The sequence below is a fragment of the Perognathus longimembris genome, chromosome 20 (genome assembly GCF_023159225.1).
Source record: "Perognathus longimembris pacificus isolate PPM17 chromosome 20, ASM2315922v1, whole genome shotgun sequence".
Taxonomy (NCBI): Eukaryota; Metazoa; Chordata; class Mammalia; order Rodentia; family Heteromyidae; genus Perognathus; species Perognathus longimembris.
Genome location: NC_063180.1, coordinates 31365803 through 31387141, shown reverse-complemented (window position 1 = coordinate 31387141; position 21339 = coordinate 31365803). Strand labels below are relative to the sequence as shown.

Here is a 21339-nt window from a genome sequence, read left to right as displayed (position 1 = left end):
CACCCCTGCCCCCCTCCCAGCCATGCTGTAACCCCACCTGCCCCATCCCTGCCACCCCACACCCCTGCCTGCTCCTCTCCACAAGGCACCCCTGCTCCCCTCCCCGCCACCCCGCACCCCTGCCGAGCGCTGCGCACCTCCTCCTTTGTCACAATGTTTTTCAATCCCAAGAAGCAAACTGTCCAATTAGAGCCTCGGCCTCCTGCTTCCATCTTTGCTCACGTTTAATTAACATGCTCTTCTCGGCAGCTGCTGACAAGTTCCAGAAACAGGTTGTAAAGGGTTTTTGTCTTTACCCAGCATGGAAAATGAGGGGTGTTACATGGCAGAACATGAATAGGTTCCATTTCAGCTCCCTCCTCCCCTCCTCCCCCTCCCCTGCTCTGCTAAGAGCAGTGAGGCCGTGGGCGTGTGTGTGCATGTGTGTATGCGTGCACATGTGTGTACGTAGGGCGGCATTGAAGGCGGGAGAGGGACATCCTTGCTCCTCTCCTTCGCCCTCCCCTCCTTCCCAGGAGCCTTTGTTCCATTAAACACCTCCTTCTGCCTGGTTGGCGGCTGGTGGTCTCCAATCTGGCCAGTTCCTTCCTGCCCCCTGCTCTTCCTAGTGCTAAACCTCTGCCCTCTATCTGCTAAACTCCTATTCAGTCTCCACAGCCCTGCTCCAAAAGCCCTACTTCGGGAAGCCGCCTGGTCAGCACCGGCTCTCTGGCCACACACCTGCCCGAGTTCAGAGTGGGTCCTGAGTGCCCGAGCTGTTCCTGCCTGTGACCCCAGGGCTGGCTTGGCACACAAGGCCACTGTACTGGCGGGGAGGAAGGGCCAAGCAGAGGAGGGGAGATGGCGCTTTCTCTTCCTCCCTCCCTCCCTCCCTCCCTCCCTCCCTCCTCATCCTGCTGGTGTGCAGGCCACACCACCGGGCACCCTTCTCAAGGAAAGAGTCCAGCCCACCATGAGTCCTGCTGGCCCCTCACCCCGGGCTGGGCCATCTCCTGCCAGGCCCACAGACACATTCACACCATTCTAGAAAGAACAGCGAGATCATTTATTCACGGGATGATGACTCCTACACGGCATCCAAGAGGCCTAGGGTCTCAGGGAGCGTAGGGGTGTTGGCTAGGGGTGGGCAGGGGGGATGGGGGCTGGTGGCCCCCTCATGTCCATCCTTAGGACCAGGCCACCCCGCACCCCAGGCTGACAGGCCTTCCCTTCTTGGGACCCTAGCTCTTCCTTCATTCTCAGGCCTCCTGGGTGGGTGGGTGAGGGCAGGCCAGTGGGCCTCGCTGCAGCCTTGCACCGGGCCCTGGGGGAACGGAACAGGCTCCTTCCGAGGAGGCTGGGGGCACTGCCGAGCCTGTAGGGAGAAAGGCAGGCGGGGTCTGTGCTTGCTGCCAGCTCCGCTGCCTCCTGGGCCTCATTTTCTGCTCAGGATGAAGCAGATCCTATGAATAGAAATGGTCGCACAGCCTGGAATTTCTCCTGCCTGTAACCCCGGTTCTCCTGCCATGGCTCTCCGAGCACTGGCCTCCCAGACGGTCAAATAGCGATAAGAACAAAGACTCCAGCCCCTCCACGTGCCCTCTGTGCGGCCTTGGGGATTCCCAACCCCCTCTCTGAGCCTTGATTTCCTTGTCTATGAACAAGAGAGATGGGCTGAGCACAGTGGTGCAGGCTTGTAATTCCAGCACTCGCGTGGCTGAGGTAGGACGATATCAAGACCAGAGACCCTGACTCTAAATCACTCAATAAAAGGAGATTTCACAAGGTTGACTATGAGACCCCTGAGTGACCACCCACTGAGGGAAAGAAGGACAAGGGAGAGAATCTGGCTCTGAACTCATCCATTGAGCGGCCAGGCCTGCCCATAGCGCCTTTTCGGAGAAGGAAGCTGCGGCATCCAATTCAGAGACCCGGGTCCCCACAGGGACAACCAGCCCATCGCCCCACAGACAAGGCTCACCTGCTCCTCAGCCCCTGGTTGCTTAGGGAACCAAGGATGCTGAGGGCCCTGGGGATGCCAGAGGTCCCAAGGGTCCTGAAGGTGCCGGGGGCTTGAGGGTGGGGTCCTCGGGGTAGCCTGAGCTCTTTTCTTCTTCCATCTGTGGAGAGAAGAGGCCACTCGGTCAGTCCCAGGCAGGACCACCACCCCAGTGAAGCTACAAGGGCCTGGGGCTACAAATGGCGGGTGGTCAGCGCCCTCTGGTGGTCAGTGTGCAGATCACTGTCCCTGGTGCATGAGAGTCAACACACAGGCTAGGGATGGGCTGGGGTGGAGGGAGGGGGCTGAACCCAGTTTTAAAAGCTGAGGCTTGAGAGGCAGCTGTGGACAGGCCCAAACACAGGATGAGGGAACAGAGGGGTCATCTCTTCTGAGCCCCATCCTCAGGAAAACAGCTTCCTCTCCTAGGAAAACCACCCTGGGGCCTCAGGAACTGCCCATGGCTCCGGCTTCTATCCACGCAGAACTTTGCTGCTTGAAACCACAGGTGGGAGAGACAGTGTGAACTTGGAGGGAATTACAAAGCTGGAAACAGAAGCAGGAATGGGAAGTGGAATGGGAACCGGTAACAGTTCTGATTGTTGGCGGTAAGCAAACCCATGTGGGTGCTAACTGGGTGTCTCAGTAGTTCACATGCCCACTTGGTAGATGACAAAGAATTGTGCTCAGAAAGAAGAGAATTAAAGATATCATAGCCCTGGGCCAATTTAGGCTACGGAGGTAAAGAGAAAGAGCAGGGTGGATAATCTACCTCAACCTATGTAGGCAGAGAAAAAGAAAGAACAAGAGAAAATGTACCAAAATATTAACAGTGCTTGAATCTGGGTGGTAGGTATTTCCTTCCTGCCTTCCTTCCTTCCTTCCTTCTTGCCTGCCTGCCTTCTTTCCTTCCTATTTTTGATGTGGTGCTGGATTTTGAACTCAGGGCCTTTGACACATGCTCTACCCCTGAGTGACACCCCAACCCCTAGCAATGGGATTTCTTTATATTTTTCTCTAACTTTCCTTTAATAAACTTTTAGTCTTTTATAATTAAAAAAAAGATAAGGTCCTGGGGTCCAGAGGGGAGACAGAGGAGTGAGGTGCATCTCCCCACCTCCGTGGATAACGGTGGGGAGGTGGGCACAGTTACCTTCATGCAGAAGTTTCTAGAACTCACCTCCCAGTAGACGCTGTCCTCAAAGCAGTTCTCATCTGCAGCTTGTCCCCAGAAGGGTAACCTCAGAATGAGCCCTACAGGCAGTTGGTGGTTACCAGAGATACCAGGACACACTTCCTGTCCGCCCACCCCAGCTTGGACAGCAGCTGGCCCACAGTTCTCTTGTTCCACAGCACAAAGCACAGAGATAAGGGATGCCGGGAGCCCCAGGCTCACTCCTGCAATACACCCTGGGGGAACCCCTCAGAAGCTTCCCCTTCTCTGCTGCTCACCCATGATGGTGCCGCCCACCAGGGCCATAGCCAAAGTCACGAGGAGCCCAAATATCTGGTACCTTCCCTGCGTTTTTGCAGTCCAGTTTTGCTTTAAACCTTCAAAGTCAAAGGAATGGGCAAGCCTGGGGTGGAGACAGGGGCAGGTCAGGGCCCCCACAGATCCGGCCACCTGCCCCATCCTGCCTCCCCACAGGTGAAACCCTGGCCTGGGTCCAGGGAGGCCCTGACCAGGGCGGCGGCTCCACCACTATGGAGGGAGGGAGGGTGACACTGAGATGCGTGAGGCAGTGGGCTAGAGGGGGTGAGGGTGGGCTGTGATCTGGACTGCAGAGGACCAACCAGGGAGGAGGAAAAGGGAAGAGGGAGGAAAAGGGAAGAGAGGGAGGGGCAGGGAAGAGGGGAGTGGGGGGGGAGGCCCCCACACCCCGCCCACCCTTACCCTGCTTTCCCATATACATCGGGGGTGGCGCAGGCTGCAGTCACAGCCCCCACGATGCCGCCGATGATGCCCGGGATGCCGTGCAGGTTGTGTATGCCACACGTGTCCTGGATGCGCAGCCGTGACTCCAGGAAGGGCTGGGGAGGGCCCAGCATAGCAGTTGCCGTGGGGATGAGGGGAGGATGATGCCCCAGACACGGGGGCGCCCCAGGTTCCCAGACCCCAGCCACCACTCCCCACCTCCCAATTCAGGAACACAGAGAGCCAGCCCCCGCCCCCTCACCGTCAGGAATGCGAAGCCCAGGGTGGAGAAGGTGCCACAGAGGAAGCCCACGACCAGGGCTCCGTAGGGCATGAGCATCATCTCGGCGGCCGTGCCCACTCCCACGCCTCCGGCCAGCGTGGCGTTCTGGATGTGGACCTGGGCAGGGCGGGGGAGGGGGAGCCGTGGCGCTCAGCTCTCTCTCCCCCCAGAGCTTGCTTTGGGCTTGCACCTCGTGCAGGTGGCATGGGGGGGGAGGGGCCTGCCGAGGACCCCAGGAGCCTGCAGAGGCCTTGGGCCAGGCCTGACGCGACTGACTGCCAACCCCACCCAGCGGGGCTGGGCATCTCCCCCGTCCCCGGGGCCACCGCGCTTCTGCCCTGTCTCTCAGTTTCCCATGGGGTGCTGACCACACCTCTGCAGGTCTGGGTGGGGCGCCTGTGGACTCCGCACGGACCCAGGCGCTGCCGAGGCGCTCCTGCCAGCCAGCACCAAGGCTCTGGGTCGCCTGCACTCAACCTGCACTCGGTCACCTCACAGCATTTGCAAAAAAGCCTGGGCATGTTCCCTTTTGTGCCCTAGTGCAAAAAGTGAGCGCAGGTGACTCACATCTGTCATCCTAGCTACTCAGGAGGCTGAGATCTGAGGATTGTGGTTCAAAGCCAGCCTTGGCAGGAAAGGCCGTGAGACTCCCAGTCTGGAGGCTTGAACTCAAGGCCCGGGCACTGTCCCTGAGCTTCTTTTTGCTCAAGGCTAGCAAGCGCTCTACCACTGAGCCACACTCCCAGCCCTGTCCATGAGACTCTTATCTCCAACGAACCCCCAGAAGACCAAAAGTGGCCCTGTGCCCCCCGGGACCTTCTGCTCACCATGTCCAGCTTGCCCCTCCGGTGCACGGCACTGGACACGGCCACCGAGGTGAGCACACTGGCCGCCAAGGAGCAGTAGGTGTTGATGGCGGCCCGGTGCTGGGCATCCCCATGGTAGGACACGGCCGAGTTGAAGCTGGGCCAATACATCCACAGGAACAGGGTGCCTGGGACAGAGGCCACAGGGCTGGGGCCCCAGACGAAGCGCTCGTGGGGCCCGTAGGCCACAGACAGAGACCCTGCCCCTCAGCTCCCAGAGGACCAATGACCTCCCTCTCCACCATGTGCACGCACGCGCGCACACACACACGCCTGCCACCGTGCCAATGTCACTCATACCAGGACTCCTAAAAGCCACCTCCAACTCCCAGCTGGCAACTCGGGGAATCCTCTCCTGGCCCCCACAATGGGCTAAAGGCCCCACCTTGCTCTCTCCCACAGCACCATGTGGAGTGCTCTTACCACCCCCCCCCCCCATTTAAAGAGGCTTGGTAGCACTACCATCCCTCTCCCCTCACGCTAACCGGAGGGCAGAGTTGAGTGCCAATCCACCACTGTGGGTGTGGTCCAGATGTTCTCCTGCAGGAAGGGACACCTCGTGGCTCAGGACAGGGACCCGTGACGGGCAATTCCCCCTTTGTCACCCCCTCAAGAGCACCCGGTAGATACCCACTGACCAGGTGGGGGGAGGGGTGGCAGAGGCCCATCCCCGCCACCGTGGTCCCCTCTTCGTGGCTGCCCTCAGCTCTCACCAATCATGGCGAAGAGGTCAGAGTGGTACACGGAAGTCTGCCTCTGCTTGCTCTGCTCCAGGTTGTGTCGATAGAGGATCCAGGTCACCGTGAGCCCAAAGTAGGCGCCGAATGTATGGATGGTCATGGAGCCGCCAGCATCCTTCACCTGGAATACAAGACACCTGTCAGGGCCTGCAGCCGTCCCCCTGGCTTCTCATCCCTCACACGTGTGTGCATGCACACACACACACATGCACATACACACTCGGCTGGCTTCAAGTCCTTAGCGCCCCCCAGGAAGAAGTGGGATCTCTGAACCCAAGTGGCAAAGCTCAAGGGCAGGGCTCCCTCACTCAACAAAGGGCCTTGCTCCCAGATGGGAAACCCAGGCTTGGAGAAGGACTTGCTCAGTCCCAGGGCTGGAAGAGTTGGGACGCAGGGCCACTCCCAGCAGTTTGTCACGGGCCTTCTCATCATAATTCCTAAGGAAGTCTCTGTCTGCATTCCATTTCATGCAACTACTTCAACAGCACCCCATCAGACTGCTGTCACCCAAACCCTGGCCATACTCCTGCCTGTTCATCCTCTGTCCCCAGTCCTCTACCATCTCCTCCATGTCCTCACTGGTGTCCCTTCCCCATCACCAGTGGGAGTCTCACCAACAACAGGTTGAGGAGGATGAACTCATTCACCGAGAACAGTGTCACTTGAACAAACGTCATCAGGAGCAACTGGATGGGGCTCACTTTGCCCAAGACTGCCCCGAAGGCCACGCAAACTGAGGCCACGCAGAAGTCTGCGTTGATGAGGCTACGGGGAGACAGGCAGGTACACAGGGCTCAGCCACGGGGCAGGCAAGAATTCTATACACAAAAGGATCATTCACAGAGAAATGTGTACATCTGAAACACTGTGGTTCCATGGGTGCACACCAGAAAAGGGAATGACAGACGTCAAGCTCTGTTGGGAGCACCAGGGGGAGGGGTGGGACTAACAAAGACGGTGAATGAGGATGAGTGTATCAAAGTCGTTTATAAGCATGGAGGAAAAATACAATGAGACCTGCTGAGATTGTTTTGAGAAGCAGGGAGGGAGCCAGCAGCTCATACCTGTAATTCAGGTTTTGGGAGGATTTTTGTGTGTTTTTTTTTTTTGTTTTTTGTTTTTGTTTTTGTTTTTGTTTTGTTTTGTTTTGCCAGTCCTGGGCCTTGGACTTGGGGCCTGAGCACTGTCCCTGGCTTCTTTTTTTTGCTCAAGGCTAGCACTCTGCCACTTGAGCCACAGCGCCACCACTGCTGGCCGTTTTCTATATATGTGGTGCTGGGGAATCGAACCCAGGGCTTCAAGTATATGAGGCAAGCACTCTTGCCACTAGGCCATATTCCCAGCCCTGGGAGGATTTTTTATTTTTATTTTTTGCTGTCTTGGGGCTTGAACTCTTGGCCTGGGCGCTGTCCCTGAGCTCATCAGCTCAAGGCTAGCGCTCTACCACTTGAGCCACAGCGCCACTTCCGTGTCTCTGGTGGTTAATTGGAGATAAGAAGCTCACGGACCTTCCTGCCCAGGGCTAGCTTTGAACCTGATCCTGCGATTCCAACCTCCTGAGTAGCTAGGATGACAGGCCTGAGCCACTAGTGCCTGGCTTCTTACAGGTAATTCTAGCTACTCAGGAGGCTGGGATCTGAGAGTGGAACTTCAAAGCCGATCCTGGGGCAGAAAGGTCCAGACTTTTCTCAGAGCCAGCCCCTGTGTCCCTCCCCCCACCCCAACCAGGCCCAGCCCCAACCATCAGACAGACACCTTCCAAGTCTCATCCCAGTGTTCTGCCCCCTGCCTCACCCTACCAAAAGCCCCTCCCACAAACAAAGCCCCGCCCCAGGTCCATCTTCATGTTCTGCCACGCCCCCAAAAGGCCACGCCCAGGCTCCACCCACACCTTGCACTTGTCCTTCAGGCTCCGCCCCTGCACCATGATCCCACTCTAGGCCACGCCCACAAAGCAGGCCTGGGGGAGACGCCCCGCCCCCACCGACGGCCCCGCCCACTCCCGCCCTGGCACTCACTTCTCCACGCCCACCAGGATGTGGCCATCTTTGAAGGAGTGGAACCAGCCCTGCATGAGCAGCGCCCACTGGATGCCCAAGGCCGCCAGCAGGAAGTTGAAGCCCAGGGCGCTGAACCCGTAGCGCTGCAGGAAGGTCATGAGGAAGCCGAAGCCCAGGAAGACCATCACGTGCACGTCCTGGAAGCCTGTGGGGACAGCGGGCTGGAGGTCTGGGCCTGGAGAAGCCCTTTGCCCACCACAGCCCCCAGGTGGCCTCCATGAGTAGCCTGAGGGGCTGGACAGACGCCACGGGGAGACTGTGGTCAGCAAGGCCTGCGCCCCTCCCCGTCCAGTGCCCCCACCACAGGCTGGCAGACCCTGGTGCCCACTGCAGCCTGGCCGTAGCCCGGCATGCTGAGGGCTGGGTGGGGGGTGGGGGCACAAACTGATGGCTCCTTGCAGGATGGCCCCCATGTCCCTGGTAGGAGCTGAGCTGAGGTGAAGGAGCAGCACAGGGCTCAGGCCTGTCCGGGAGCACCGGGCTGATTTCATGTGGCATCCTGTTTCACGGCTTCACGTCTCCAGCGTCTCCAGCGATGGTTGGAAAGGGAGTTGTGTATGTAAAGCACCATAAAAGGTATTACAGGGTTATTCTGGGAAGAAGGGATGGGTGGCAGACTGTGGAGGGGGAGGTGACGCCTCCAGATGAGGGTTCTCAAAGCAGTGGGGTGGGGGTGAGGGGCTGAATGACAGAACTGCAGGGCCTGGGACAAATGCAGGTGGGAGGGTTGGTGCTGGGTCCCGTCTTGCCCCTGGTGACCTTGAGATGCCCCTAGGGGATGTGATTGCTGGGAGCTGGGAGCCGGTGGACCCCTGCCTGGCTGTGGGGGCAGACGCTGCGCTCAGAGGTTGGACAGGCTGCAGCCAGACCTGTGGGGTGGAATGTAGGACTGGAGAGATGATGAGACACGACTGTGTGTGTCGAAGCTAATGGCTGTGACCAAGAAGTGGTGGGGAGGGAATCCCTCCCCGGGAAAGAGGACTTCACAGGAGGCAAAGGCTTTGAGGGAAGGAGCGCCACTGTCTGGCGACACAGGGCATTACAGGAGGGGCAGAGCTAAGGGGTGCTGGTGGAGGGGGAACTTGCCTTCGGTCTCCCTGTGGCCCCAGAGCAGGGGCAGGCAGTCCTCACCCATCCTGTGCTTCACCCTCCTCCCTGCTGTCCTTTCTGCCCAGCTGTCCACCCCTCTCCAGGCTCCCTTGTTGCCCTCCATCTTTGTCTCTCTGCAGATCTCTTTCTTTTTTTTTCCCTCTCTCTCTCCCCTCCCCAGGCACAGACACCAGGTTCTTACTGCTTGGGCACCATCCTTTCTGTTCCTCTTCTCGGCTGGTCCTAATTCTAGCATGAAAGGTACTGGTTTGTTAATTTTCATTGTGTAAGTTTGGGTGCTACCTAAAATGGTCCACGCAGTATGCCTTCAGCAAAGGATGTGATCTGGCTCTCTGGTGCAGACTGTCCTCAAATAGTATCTGACCAGAGGTTCTGGAGTGCATGAGCGGCCCCAGTCAAAGCCCCTGCCCAGGCTCTTCAGTGATTGCTCAATGGCGAGTGGTTATTTTTCTTTTCTTCCCATTCAGGACTGATGAGGTGCTTCACATTGAGCTGATGATTTCCTGAGGGTCTGTGGAAGTTGACCCTTACCCACTCCCCTGCCTGGGGCTGCTACCCAGGCTGCCCTGGCCCAGAGCTTCACAATGGGCAGGCGCCTTGGCATCCTGTCAGGAGGGCGTCCACCAGGGGGCGCCAGTGCCCAGCAATTCTGATGCCCTTCCCTGACTGGCACCCACCCATTACTGCCCAGGTAACTTCCCCTTCCTTCCATAGATGAGGTGCCAGGATGCTGGCTGAGTCTCACCAATGGGAGGACAGTATTGCCTCTAGGGCCTTTCACCCCCATCCCCCCATCACGCTGTAGGCTGAGATGGTGGGGGGAGGGGTGGCGGTCCTGGATGTAGAGGGCCCTTCTTACAAGCAGAGCCAAGTGACGCCCAGTTGAGGCAGTGGTCTCACCAGGAACCATACAGTTACAGCCCTGACTTAATATATAGGAGGCAGGCCACAAACCTGCCTTCCTCCATGCAGGCTGCCATGCTCTGAATATGGGTGGGTGGTTGGGGACCTGAGTGAAACTTTATTTCTGGAGGAAGAGAACAGGCCAGAGAGGAGACACCGGGTGACATGGTGGCTGTTGGAGCTGCGCTTCGGGTCCCTTCTAAAAACTAACAGTGCGTGACCACTGGGCACCAGCAGTTCAGGGAGCTTATTGGCAGCTGGTAGGTGGGGCAGACACTCAAAAAGCCCAGGGCATGGAAAGAGTCCTGGGCCAGTCCATCTGAGGCTGGGCTGCCCGGCGTGACCTTGGGCCGGACCTTTTAGTTCCCAGATGGCCCACATGGAAGGGCAACCGTACTTCGTGTTCTTGGAGTGGTTGCTCGGTTAGGAAGTGAGGGACTCCCGCTCAGCACCCTGCCAGAGTTCTCTGTACCCTATCAGCACCCATTGGCATAGGGGGTCCACACAGGAGACACAGCCCGGCAGGGCAGCAGCAGAGCCCATGGTTTGAAGGCCACGCTCTCACACTTGGGTACCAGGCAATGCAGGGGAGGCTCCGGGGGCCCCTCTCCAAGCCTCCTCACCCAGCACCAGTGGCCGGTGGCACCCGCAAAGCTGTGAGGCATCTCCGTGGCCTCTGACAGAACCCCCACTCTCAAGTGAATGGGCCCAGCTGGACATAGAGTCCACTCACCCGCTGGTGGGTGAGGGAGACTGGCCTGGAGGCACCGGATGGCGGGGCGCGGGCGCCCGTGGCTTACGCCTGTCATCCCAGCTACTCAGGAAGCTGAGATCTGAGGATGGCATTTTGAAGCCAGCAGGGGCAGGAAAGCCTGTGAGACTCTTATCTCCACTTACCCAACCAAAAGCTAGAAGTAAGTAATAGTTAAAAACAAAAAAGCTGGAAGTGGAGGGGTGGCTCAAGTGGTGGAGTGCTGGCCTTGAGCACAAAAGCCAAGCAGGAGTGTAGGGCCGGCCCTAGCGGGCCCGGTCTTCCCAGGGAAGGGGATTGCGGCCAGCAGGTGGGTGGCGGGGGGCAGCCTGGGGTCCCCGAGTGCCCTGGGCCACTTACTCGGGTAGCGGTAGTAGAACTCGTTGTCCAGGTCTCTGGCGCCTTCTCTGGAGCCATTCCCGGGCCCCCGGGGCTCCCACCAGTGCGCGTCAGCGTCCTCGTCATAGCGCACGAACACCCCGAAGAGCACCAGCATGGCCACCTGCAGCACCAGGCAGGTGACCGGCAGTCGCCAGCGGAGGTTGGTGTTCCATGCCATGCTGAGGGCGTGGGGCGTGGACGAGGATGGACGGGGGCGCCCGGGGCGGCGGGAAGGACTTCGGGACAGGGACGGGACCGGACGCAGGGTGAGAGCGCGGGGCTCCGCTCTCACCTCCCCGCCTTATAGGACAGGGCGGGGCGGGGCCGCCATCGAAGCTCCGCCCGCCCAGCCTCAGGGCCAGTGAGGACTCGCCATCCCCGGGCCCAGGGTGCCCCGAGTTCCTCACGCTGGGTGAGGAGAGCGGCAAGGACTAGGGTGCTCCCCCCATCCCCAACTAATGTGCGCCTCCCTGGTCTCTGCTTTTCTTCTCTTGTTCTGGGCAGTGAGAAAACTGGGGCTCGTCCCCCCACTGAGACCAAATGAAGGAATTCCCAGATGTAAATGGTCTAGACGTAAATGGTCTCTTTCCCTGTCTTCCTACGCTCTACCCTTCACCTCCTCCCCCTCCCCATCTCTATCATCATCACCATAATCATCACCACCACCACCACCATCATCACCATCATCTCTATCATTGCCCTCATCACTGTAAGGTCCACCCTACCCCTTGGAGGGCTCCATGCAGATGCCCCCCACCTGTTTAATTCTGTGCCCAATACCTGAGTTACCTAGGTAACTGGCACACCTCTGAGGTCACATCCAATCCACCTGGCCATGTCTCCCACCATGTCCTATCCAATCCAGCTCAACACAGTCCCCGCTCTTTTTCTCGTTTACTCTCTCTTGCTCTTTTCTCTCTTTTTCCCTTCTTCCTTCCCCTCTGTTTCCCCCACGCCTCCATCTTGTGTGGCTGGCAGTTTGCTTCCCTCCCTAATAAACTCCTTTCTGCCTGAACCATGTGGTGGGTTTCCTTTCTGGCGAACCTTACAGTCAACCACCATCACCACATCTGATTATCATCACCATCATCTTCACTATTACCTTCTCCCTCACTACCATCTCCACCATCCTCATCACCACCACCATCATCATCATCACCATCATCACTGTCCTTCTCACTTTACAAAGTTCACTGGGGGAAAGGCTGAGACACTGTGATGGGAGAAGCTGGGTAAGGAGGGGTCCCCCTGTGACGTGGTACCCTGGATTGGCTCCTGGATCCACCGGAGGGTGTTTGGAGACCTGAGACTCAAAGCTGGAGGCTTGGTTCACAGGGAGGTGGTCTCCCTGGATTTTAGTTGGGCAGGTGGGCTGTGGTTATTCACCTTGTTATCAGTGGTGAGGACAGAGGAGAAGTCCCTGGATCTGTGGGCAACTTTTCTGTAAATCTGAAACTCTTCCCATATAAAGGGTGTGTGAAGAAAAAAGCAAAGAGGCGTGGAAGCATGGTGGGGAGGGGAAGAGGGAAAGAGGAGGAGAGGACAGTCCAACAGCAATAGAGAGGCCAGGGAGGGCCCTGGGGGCCGGAGGACAGAGCCCGGAGAAGGGAGGGGAGCTGAGAGGGCGGCCTTGGGGTGCCCCACTCTCAACCCCCCCCCCCAAGTCCACTGGCCCAGGAGTTAATGCAGAACAAGGCTTTCCCTGATAATTGGGGTGAGTTTGGTAGGAATTGGGGTGACAGATGGAGCTTTGCTCCTCTGCCTCATGGTTCCTCTTGTCTCTGGCACCCCAGGCCGAGGATTCTGGGCCTGGGCCCCATCTCTACTCCTGGCTAAGATGACCACTAACCACCATGGGCTGGAATCCCCAGTCTGTCCTTTGATACCAGGCCCTGGGACCCCCAGTGCTCTCCATCCATCTATCAGGCGGGGCAGGGGCTCCCACAAGGCCCAGCACTGTGGTTCTGAGACACAGATGGCTAAATGTTCCACAGCCAGGGCCAGGCAGGGCGGGACAGCCAGAGCAGGCTGGAGGGAGGGGCACAGAGGTGTGTCTGTGTTGGGGTGCAGGGTGGCACTCTGCCATCACCCTCCCACAGCCCTGCCCTCTCGTCAGGTCACCCTCAGCACCCTTGTCATTCTACGGAAACCTCAGCCTGTGTAAGAGCACTGAGCCAGGAGTCAGAAGTTCCTGCTCACAGGGGCACCAAATGACCAGACTGTTACGCAGTCAGTGTGAGCCTCATTTCCTCGCCCCGCCCCTCATGTGTGCCTCCTGCACCCCCCTGCCTCCCTGCGGGGCTCAGAGGCAGTGGCTGTTCCGTGGGGCGAGGGACAATGGGAAATCCCTTGCAAACCCAGACGTGACTCAGACGCGGTGGGGAGAGGCTCGGTCTCGGCGATCGGCAGTGGTGGCGGCGTTTTCCCCCTGGTGCTTTCTGAAAATCTGCCAGGTCTGCCCGCGTTCGGGGCAGGGCCGGGCGCAGCCCTGGCCAGGACCCAACCCACAGGCCCCAAAGCCACAGCCAGGGCTCTGCAGCCCCCTCCAGTGTGGGTGGAGGACGGGCAGCAGAGGCTAGAGGGCTGGGGACACCCACTCCTCCCAGACAACTGGTGAGATCAAAGAGAACACATCGAGGACACAGTGGGTGCGTGGGAACTGGCCCCGGGCGCTCATCCAACATGCAGCCTCCCCCTCCACCCCCTCCCCCATCCTCCTGCCAAAACGCTGGCCCTGAACAGAGACAGCAGATAAACTCAAATTCCACACAACAGCTGCTCTGGAGTTTTTTGTGTTTTGCTTTTTTGTTTTTTCTTGGCAGGACAAGGGTTTGAACGCAAATGCTCACACTTACTAGCAAGTGCTCTACCTCTTGAGCCACAACCCCTGCCCCTCTTGTGCTTTTTGGTTATTTTTTCAGATAGGATCTGTAATTTTTGCCTGGACCACAACCTTCCTACTTAATGTCTCCCTTGTAGCTGAGATTATATTCATTTAACACCAGGGCCAGTTTGTTAGTTTAGATGGGGGCGGGGGGGTGTCTCAACTTTTTGCACAGGTTGGTCTCAAGGCAAGCATTTTTTTTTTTATTTTTTTTCTGCCAGTCCTGGGCCTTGAACTCAGGGCCTGAACACTGTCCCTGGCTTCCTTTTTGCTCAAGGCTAGCACTCTGCCACTTGAGCCACAGCGCCACTTCTGGCCATTTTCTGTATATGTGGTGCTGAGGAATCGAAACCTAGGGCTTCATGTATTCAAGACAAGCACTCTTGCCACTAGGCCATATTCCCAGCCCCTCAGGTTGGTCTCAGATAAGATGCTCTCAATCTTTGCTTCCCAACTAGCTGGGATTATAGGCATGAGCTACTGTGCTGGGATCATGGTCTGGATTCTTTAACAAATGGAGGTATCACGGATGACAAAGAAGAAAGGGTAGCTATTTTGTGTTAAAGAGACATGATTTTTTTTTTTTGCCAGTCCTGGGGCTTGAACTCAGGGCCTGAGCACTGTCCCTGGCTTCTTTTTCCTCAAGGCTAGCACTCTACCACGTGAGCCACAGTGCTACCTCTGGCTTTTTCTATATATGTGGTGCTGAGGAATCAAACTCAGGGCTCCACATACAGGAGACGAGCACTCTACCACTAGGCCCATGAAATGTTTTGATTGATCTCTGATGAATTCTTGAGTCAAAATGGAAAGTTATAAATGCTATTGGAACAATTAGGAAAATAAGAACAGTATATTAGATGGTGGAATTTGAAGGGTTTTTTGTTTGTTTGTTTGCTTGTGGTACTAGAGTTCTAACTCATGTTCAAATTTGCTCAGTTGGTGCTCTACTCCTTGAGCCATGTTCCAGCCCTGCTTTTGTTTTGTTTTGTTTTGGTTGGTCCTGGGGCTTGAATTCTGGGCCTGGGCACTGTCCCTCAGCCTCTTTGTGCTCGGGGTTAGTGCTCTACCACTTGAGCCACAGAGCCACTTCAGGTTTTTCAGAGTAGCTCAACAGAGATAAGAGACTCATGGGCTTTCCTGCCTGGGCTGGCTTTGAACTGCATTCCTCAGATCTTAGCCTCCTGAGTAGTTGGAATGAAAGGTGTGAACCACCCAGCCTGACCCCAACAGCAAGACTGAAGAACAGAGAGGGAGGGAAAAGAGCTGAACGGCACGAGATCTCCCTGGCGGATGATGATGGCGAGAGCGAGGTGATCACTTAAGGACACTGAAGTACCCACGTTGCTTCACACTCTACATTAGCTAAACAGTAGGGAGCACATGAGGTCCAGGAAGTGGAATTGAGGACTGAAAGCCTCCGTAGAAACACCCAGAAACAGAGTGTTAAACAGAGAGAACTTCTGGAGACTCTAGTTCTCCCATAGCCCCTCGATGACCTGGGTTGGGCCCTGGAATGGATAATGTGAAGATAAGGAAGTGTAGACACGCCTGGATGGATCTCTTGATGTGCCAGGCACTTCCGGTACATTATCTCTAATCCTCTAGATTAACATCCTTCTCCCTCTGGACTGGACTGTCTCAGAGATGAAGTCTTTCATCCCCAGTGTCACACAACTAGGAACTGCAGGTTGAACAAAAGTGTGAGAGCTGGGTGTGGTAGTACATGCCTATAATCCCAGCACTCTGAAGCTGAGATCTGAGGATCAAAGCCAGCCAGGGCAGGGAAAGTCCCTGAGACTCTTACCTCCAATTAATCAGCCAAAAGCTGGAAGTTCAAGTGGCAGTAAGGGCACCCACCAGCCATGAGTGAAAAAGCTAAGAGAAAACACCCAGACCCTGAACTCACACCCACACACACCCACCACATCCACCCACACCACACCGGCACTCAGGAAGGAAAGAACAATGCCCTTCTGAGGCTGGGGGGAAGGGAACCCCAGGAGGACATCTCCCACTCAGTTGTCCATCTTCCCCGCCCCCCCCCCCCCCCCCCCCCGCCACTCGGGCTGTCTCTGATCTGGCTTCTTGCACACACGAAGCCACTGCCACCAGAGAGCAAAAGGCACAAACCCACGTTCCCCACTGATCCGCAGAGGACAAGACCCGAGCCGCCACCCTGACGCCTAGGCCAGGCTCCCTGTCAGTCAGCCCTGCACTCTAGGTTAACATGGGCTTTATCTACCGTGCCTGCACCTGCAGCAGCCCAGCCAGGAGAAGGGGCATTAGTAATCATTACACTGGGACAGCAGGGGTAAGCAAGTGGTAGTCACCCTCGCGTGACAGATGGCTGCCGACTGCCCACCAGGATAGCCTCCTACAGGCCAAGGGGACCAGGGGACTCCATCACACTCCCTGAAGCAGGAAAGGTGAATGGGAGCCACAACTCTGAGTTCAAGTCCTGACATGGCACACATGGATGCCAGGTGAGCCTGGCACACAGCAAAGCCCCTACCAACTGCCAGGTGGGGCTGGTAGGCAGGGTTTGGAAAACCTGGAGGGGGAGCTATCCAGTCCTGTGAGGGGCCAGGGCAGTGGGCCGGCCTCAGCCCAGGGAGGTGACCTTGAGCTGGGGCCCTCCGGGGGAGACACTGATGGCTGCTGATAAGGTGCGTTCTGCATCTGGGAGGCAGGCAGCCAGCTGAGACTATCTCATCTGCGGGTGCCTCGCTCCGCCCTGGGCAGGAGCAGAGGAGACCAGGGGACGAGGGCGAGGGAGTGCAGCCAGCAGGCATGGGGTCCCCCTCAGCATGGGCTGTGTTGAGACTCACACAGATTCCGCCATTTTCAACCGTGGGACCCGAAGCAGGCTACTGAGCCCCTGTCGACCATTTTCCACTTTCCTAAAACAGATAATTCTGCGGACTGGCGGTGTGGCTCAGTGGCCGAGCTCCTACCTCTACCTGGCAAGTACAAGGTCGTAAGTTCCAGGTGCAGTACCACCATCAAAGAAAAAAAGGTACAATAATGAAGTTAGCTCTATGAGCAGTAAGAAAATGAGGATGGAGTCTAGAACTGCCTGTATGTGTGGGGCTCGGAAAAGGGGATGCAGTGTGGAAGGTTCACTGGCTGTGTTCAGGCCCCCCGGCCCTGCGCTTTCCCCTTCCCCCTCCCCCTTCCCCCTTCCCGCTGTGGGGACTGGTAGGAGGGAGCAAGTGTGAGATGCTTGCCACAGGGACCTGGGCCAGAGAATGCTGGGAAACAATGTCTCTTTGACTTTGGCTAAGACCAGGACAAGGCTGCTCCATGGTCATCAAGGACACAGATTAAAATGAGTGTCTCTCTGTGGAACGATTCTCTGCCCCCACCAACCAGACATAGGGAAACAGCCAGGAGAATAACAATAATTACAACAGTAGTTATTATTACTGCTACTCACAACCAAGTCAAAAGCTACACCAAATGAAAATATAACAAAAGAAACAAAAGAATGAAGGAGTAGCCCCTAAATCCAAACATGGGTCTTGAGGAGAAGCCAGTGACATAGTAATTATCACATACCACCCACTCACTTGCTCCCCTTGCTGCCCTGGCCAATGCACAGTGAAACAATAAAGTGAAACTGTTACAATTAATAGGATGCGATACAATTAAGCCATTCCCTGGCCTCTACAATGTAGTTAAACCCCATACAAGTCAGTCAGTCCAAGGAGCACTTGAGTTTAACATGGTGGCCCACACCTGTAATCCCAGCACTTGGAGAGGAGGCAGGAAGATCTTAAGTTTGAGATACCAGGGCTACAAATCAAGTTTGTTTGTTTTTTTTCCAAGTCCTGGCGCTTGGGCTCAGGGCCTGAGTACTGTCCCTGGCTTCTTTTTGCTCAAGGCTAGCACTCTACTACTTGGGCCACAGCACCTCTTCTGGCCTTTTCTATATATGTGGTGCTGAGGAATCGAGCCCAGGGCTTCATGTATACAAGGCAAAAGCTTTTGCCACTAGGCCATATTCCCAGCCCCACAAACCAAGTTCTAAGCCAGCCTAAGACTATATAGTGAGACCCTGTCTCTAAATAAATAGAAAAGAAAACATGGATTTAATTGACCCTTCTAACCAAACCAAACCAAAAAAAAAATCTCCTAAATGCTGATATAAATCCTAGATACTCAGAAGGCTGAGATCTGAGAGTCACGGTTCAAAGCCAGCCTGGGCAGGAAAGTCTGTGAGACTCCTATCTCCAATTAACCAGCAGAAAACTGGAAGTGGCACTGTGGCTCAAGTGGTAGAACTGTTGCCTGAGTAAAGAAGCTTAGGGACAGCACCCACGCCCAGAGTTCAAGCCCCACAGCTGAAAAAAAAAAAAAGTCTCGCATAGTGTATCAACTGGACTGAGAAAAAAGTGAATTATCTGCAGTGTTGCCCACTAGAAGTTACTATGTTGTACATGAACTGTACAACCTGCTGGTAGGGATAGGAGGGAAAAACTGGGAGAGCGAGGGAAACAGTGACATTGTCCCAAAAAGAAATGTACTCATTACCGCACTTATGTAACTGTAACTGGTCTGTACATCACCTTTATAATGACAATAAAAAGATACATTTTTTAAAAGTGAGTTATCTACAGACCTCAGAAGTAGGAGTAAAGGAGCCCCAAAGCTAGGGTTCTAGGGCTGGGGGACACTGGAGAATTGGAGCTAGTATTCAACAGCTGCCCCAAGTGGGGAGATAGGAGATGACTGTTCCAGCCCTCCAGGGATGTGGCAGAAACACACAGCCATATTCACACATACATTCACTGACAGGAGGGAAGTAGAGCAACACCATTCCCAAATAACAATCAGCTACTCAATCCTCTCTAAGAAGTCCCATCAAGGCAATTAATTCTTACAAAACACTTCTGTTGGTTTTTTGCCAAACTCCTGTACTGCCAAGGCTGTAATTCATCACCATTGGGACGTTTTGAAGACAGGGAGGAAGAAATAATACAGACATGTTGAGACCTCATTAGTCATTCATTGGTCAATAATTCAGGCCACTTCTTTGCTGAACCACATAATAATTTCCAAACACTGTCAGAATGTTTTCTGGATATGTGTATATATATTTTTTTTCTGGCTACGTGGCTACAGACATAATTTTTAATTTAGTTTGAATCATCTGCATTTTCCCATTACTCTAGAGGATCAACACAGTAAACCAAACATTTGCTGGCCTCCACACTGTAAGTTCCCAGCATGGCTGACTTCAAGCTTCCCAACTCCATACCACTCTTATCACTGAGTTACCAGCCTATGATGAAGGGGAGACCAAATTGCTGGACGTGGTGGCTCAGGACTGTCATCCCAGCATGGGAAGGCGAGGATCCATAGAGAAGCTGACCTGGATAAAAAAAAATACTAACTAAAAAATAAAAGGGCATGGAGAATGCCTCAGGGAGTGGAGTGCTGCCTAGCAAGTGCAGGGCTATGAGTTCAAATCCCAGTTGCACCGAGATGGAGAGAGAGAGTAGATCAAGTAGATATGGAAAAGTATCAAGTCCAATTTCACACATTAAAAAAATAAAGAACTGAAAGCTTTGGCTGGCTTTATTCTTTTGTTGTTGTTTTCTAGGTCTCCAGAAGTTTCTAATGTGTAACTAGTTAGAAACTCCTGGTCTAATCTAACCTCCTCACTGTGGAGATAAAAGCCATGTGCACACCATGTGTGTAGAAGGGCCTTGTGCTTGGATCAATGCTTTGCTGCTGTCATTTTGAAATTCTTGATTCCTAAAGCAGGGCCCAGCATCATTACTGTGTTTGGGGGGGGGGGGACACTCTTCCATAGCCAATCATACAGCCATTAGAAGCAAAGTGGGTTATCACCCCACTAAAGAAAGGTTAACGAAGGGCATGGAGCCAGGGGATGTGGCTTCCCTGGCCCTCTGGTGCCCACAGCATGGAATGCTCCCCATCTGGAGAAGGATTGTGTCTTGGGGGAAAACAGGACTACAGCAGAAGAGATCACAATCAGCAGCTTCAGCACTTTCTTAATTGTGAGAGGTTCTCTGAGCCTCAGTTTCTCCATCCTTGAAGAACTTCCTGGAGATGGGGACAGACAGGATCACAGATGCAGCCTGGAAAGAGGACCTCTCCTTTTTCTTTCCAGCAGAGGAGATTCTATTTTAATGGGTCCCCAAGCTTCCGCTTTTCTTAATGCAAACCAAGGTCTAGCCATTCTGTGGAAGGGTTGGGTCCCAGCTTCAGAATCTTTAGAGGAGGGCTGCTTCTGCTGCCCTCTGGCGGGCCTTTAGTGTGTCTATGTGATTTTTCTAACTTCCTTCTTGGGGAAAAAAATGTTTGATCACACATGAAATTCAATTTTTTAAAAAAAGTAATTTATTGCCAGGTGCCAGTAGCTCACGCCTGTAGTCCTAGCTACTCAGGAGGTTGAGATCTGAGGATCGAGGTACAAAGCCAGCTGGGGCAGGAAAGTCCCTGAGACTCTGATCTCCAATTAACCACCAGAAAATTGGAAGTGGCACTGTGGCTCAAAGTGGTAGAGTGCTAGCCTTGAGCTGAAGAGCTCATCAGGCACAGTGCCTAGGTCCAGAGTTCAAGCCCCATGACTAATAACATCATCATAATTATTGAGTATGTTCTGCCAAGCAGGAAGGATATAAAGACAAAGAAGAAAACCAAGTGACTTCTACCTAGGCTCAGACAGTGAGGTCAGCTCTGGGGGGGGGGGGGGGAGGGGGGGTTGTTGGAATACAGACTAATAGTGTGTGTTTTCACCGGAGATGAAGTTCTAGGTTGACATTTCTTCTTCTCACAGAACTTAATTCTGGGCCATGTCCACCTGGCCTGCTGTGGCCTCTGCTGACACCACCCACCGGTGGTGTATAGTGTGCATATGTGTATGTGTGTGTGGGGGGGGGTGCCAGTACTGAGGCTTGAACCCAGGACTTCAAGCTCTTGCTCAGCTTTTTTTGCTCACAGGTGGGTTTTTTTGTGTTTTTTTTTTTAACAATTCATTTCAATTTACAGAAAACCAAAGTCATCGTCACCTGATTCTCCTTCACAAAATGCCCTGGGTGGTTTAAAACCTGTTTGGTACAAAAACAAAAACCTGTTTAGTACAAACTATCCTGAACTCACCGACGGCAGCCCACACCGCGCCTGCGCACGCCACCTCCCCTCCCTCCCCCCCCCCCCAAACCCACTGAGGGAGGGGTTGTCAACTCACATTGCGCCTGCGCACTGTTGCCCAGACGCCGGCCTAGAGTTCCAAAGAAGCCCTCGGCCTCGCCCCCGAAGCGCCGCCTCTTTAAATTTTAAACCGGATGCACAAGCCAATGAATGGAGTGTCTCGGAACCCCCGGGGCCCCGCCCACAATCTCGCTCTCCACCAATCAAGCTGGGGCTTTTCCATCGCGCTTCCTTTTCTCGTCAAAAATGGCAGTGATCACGTGACTGACGTGCAGCAGGCAGC

General features: G+C 55.1%; 1 protein-coding gene across 3 annotated transcripts; it reads right to left on the bottom strand.

The window, feature by feature from the left end:
- Positions 1-1174: 1174 nt before the first annotated feature.
- On the bottom strand, positions 1175-11279 carry Rhcg (Rh family C glycoprotein). Of its 3 annotated transcripts, none has more exons than XM_048329632.1 (11): positions 10967-11279; positions 7801-7987; positions 6397-6547; positions 5756-5903; positions 5004-5170; positions 4156-4293; positions 3873-4009; positions 3431-3555; positions 3159-3232; positions 1961-2099; positions 1175-1354 (listed from the first exon to the last, which is right to left on the bottom strand). In XM_048329632.1, exons 1-10 carry the CDS (start codon positions 11163-11165, stop codon positions 1983-1985), a joined length of 1443 nt encoding a protein of 480 aa, XP_048185589.1. In that variant the 5' UTR covers positions 11166-11279; the 3' UTR covers positions 1175-1354; positions 1961-1982. The 3 variants fall into 3 exon arrangements, with proteins under 3 accessions (XP_048185589.1, XP_048185590.1, XP_048185591.1); XM_048329633.1 differs by having other exon boundaries at positions 1284-1303; XM_048329634.1 differs by lacking the exon at positions 1175-1354 and having other exon boundaries at positions 1964-2099; positions 3431-3529.
- Positions 11280-21339: the final 10060 nt, after the last annotated feature.

Excerpts from the sequence above, each read along its gene's own strand:
- Rhcg (XM_048329632.1), bottom strand. The coding sequence starts at position 11,165 with ATGGCATGGAACACCAACCTCCGCTGGCGACTGCCGGTCACCTGCCTG. Across the intron at positions 6,548-7,800 it reads ATCCTGGTGGGCGTGGAGAA|CCTCATCAACGCAGACTTCT; the intron begins GTGAGTGCCAGG and ends GTCTCCCCGTAG. Across the intron at positions 3,233-3,430 it reads GGTGGGCGGCACCATCATGG|GGCTCATTCTGAGGTTACCC; the intron begins GTGAGCAGCAGA and ends AACTGCCTGTAG.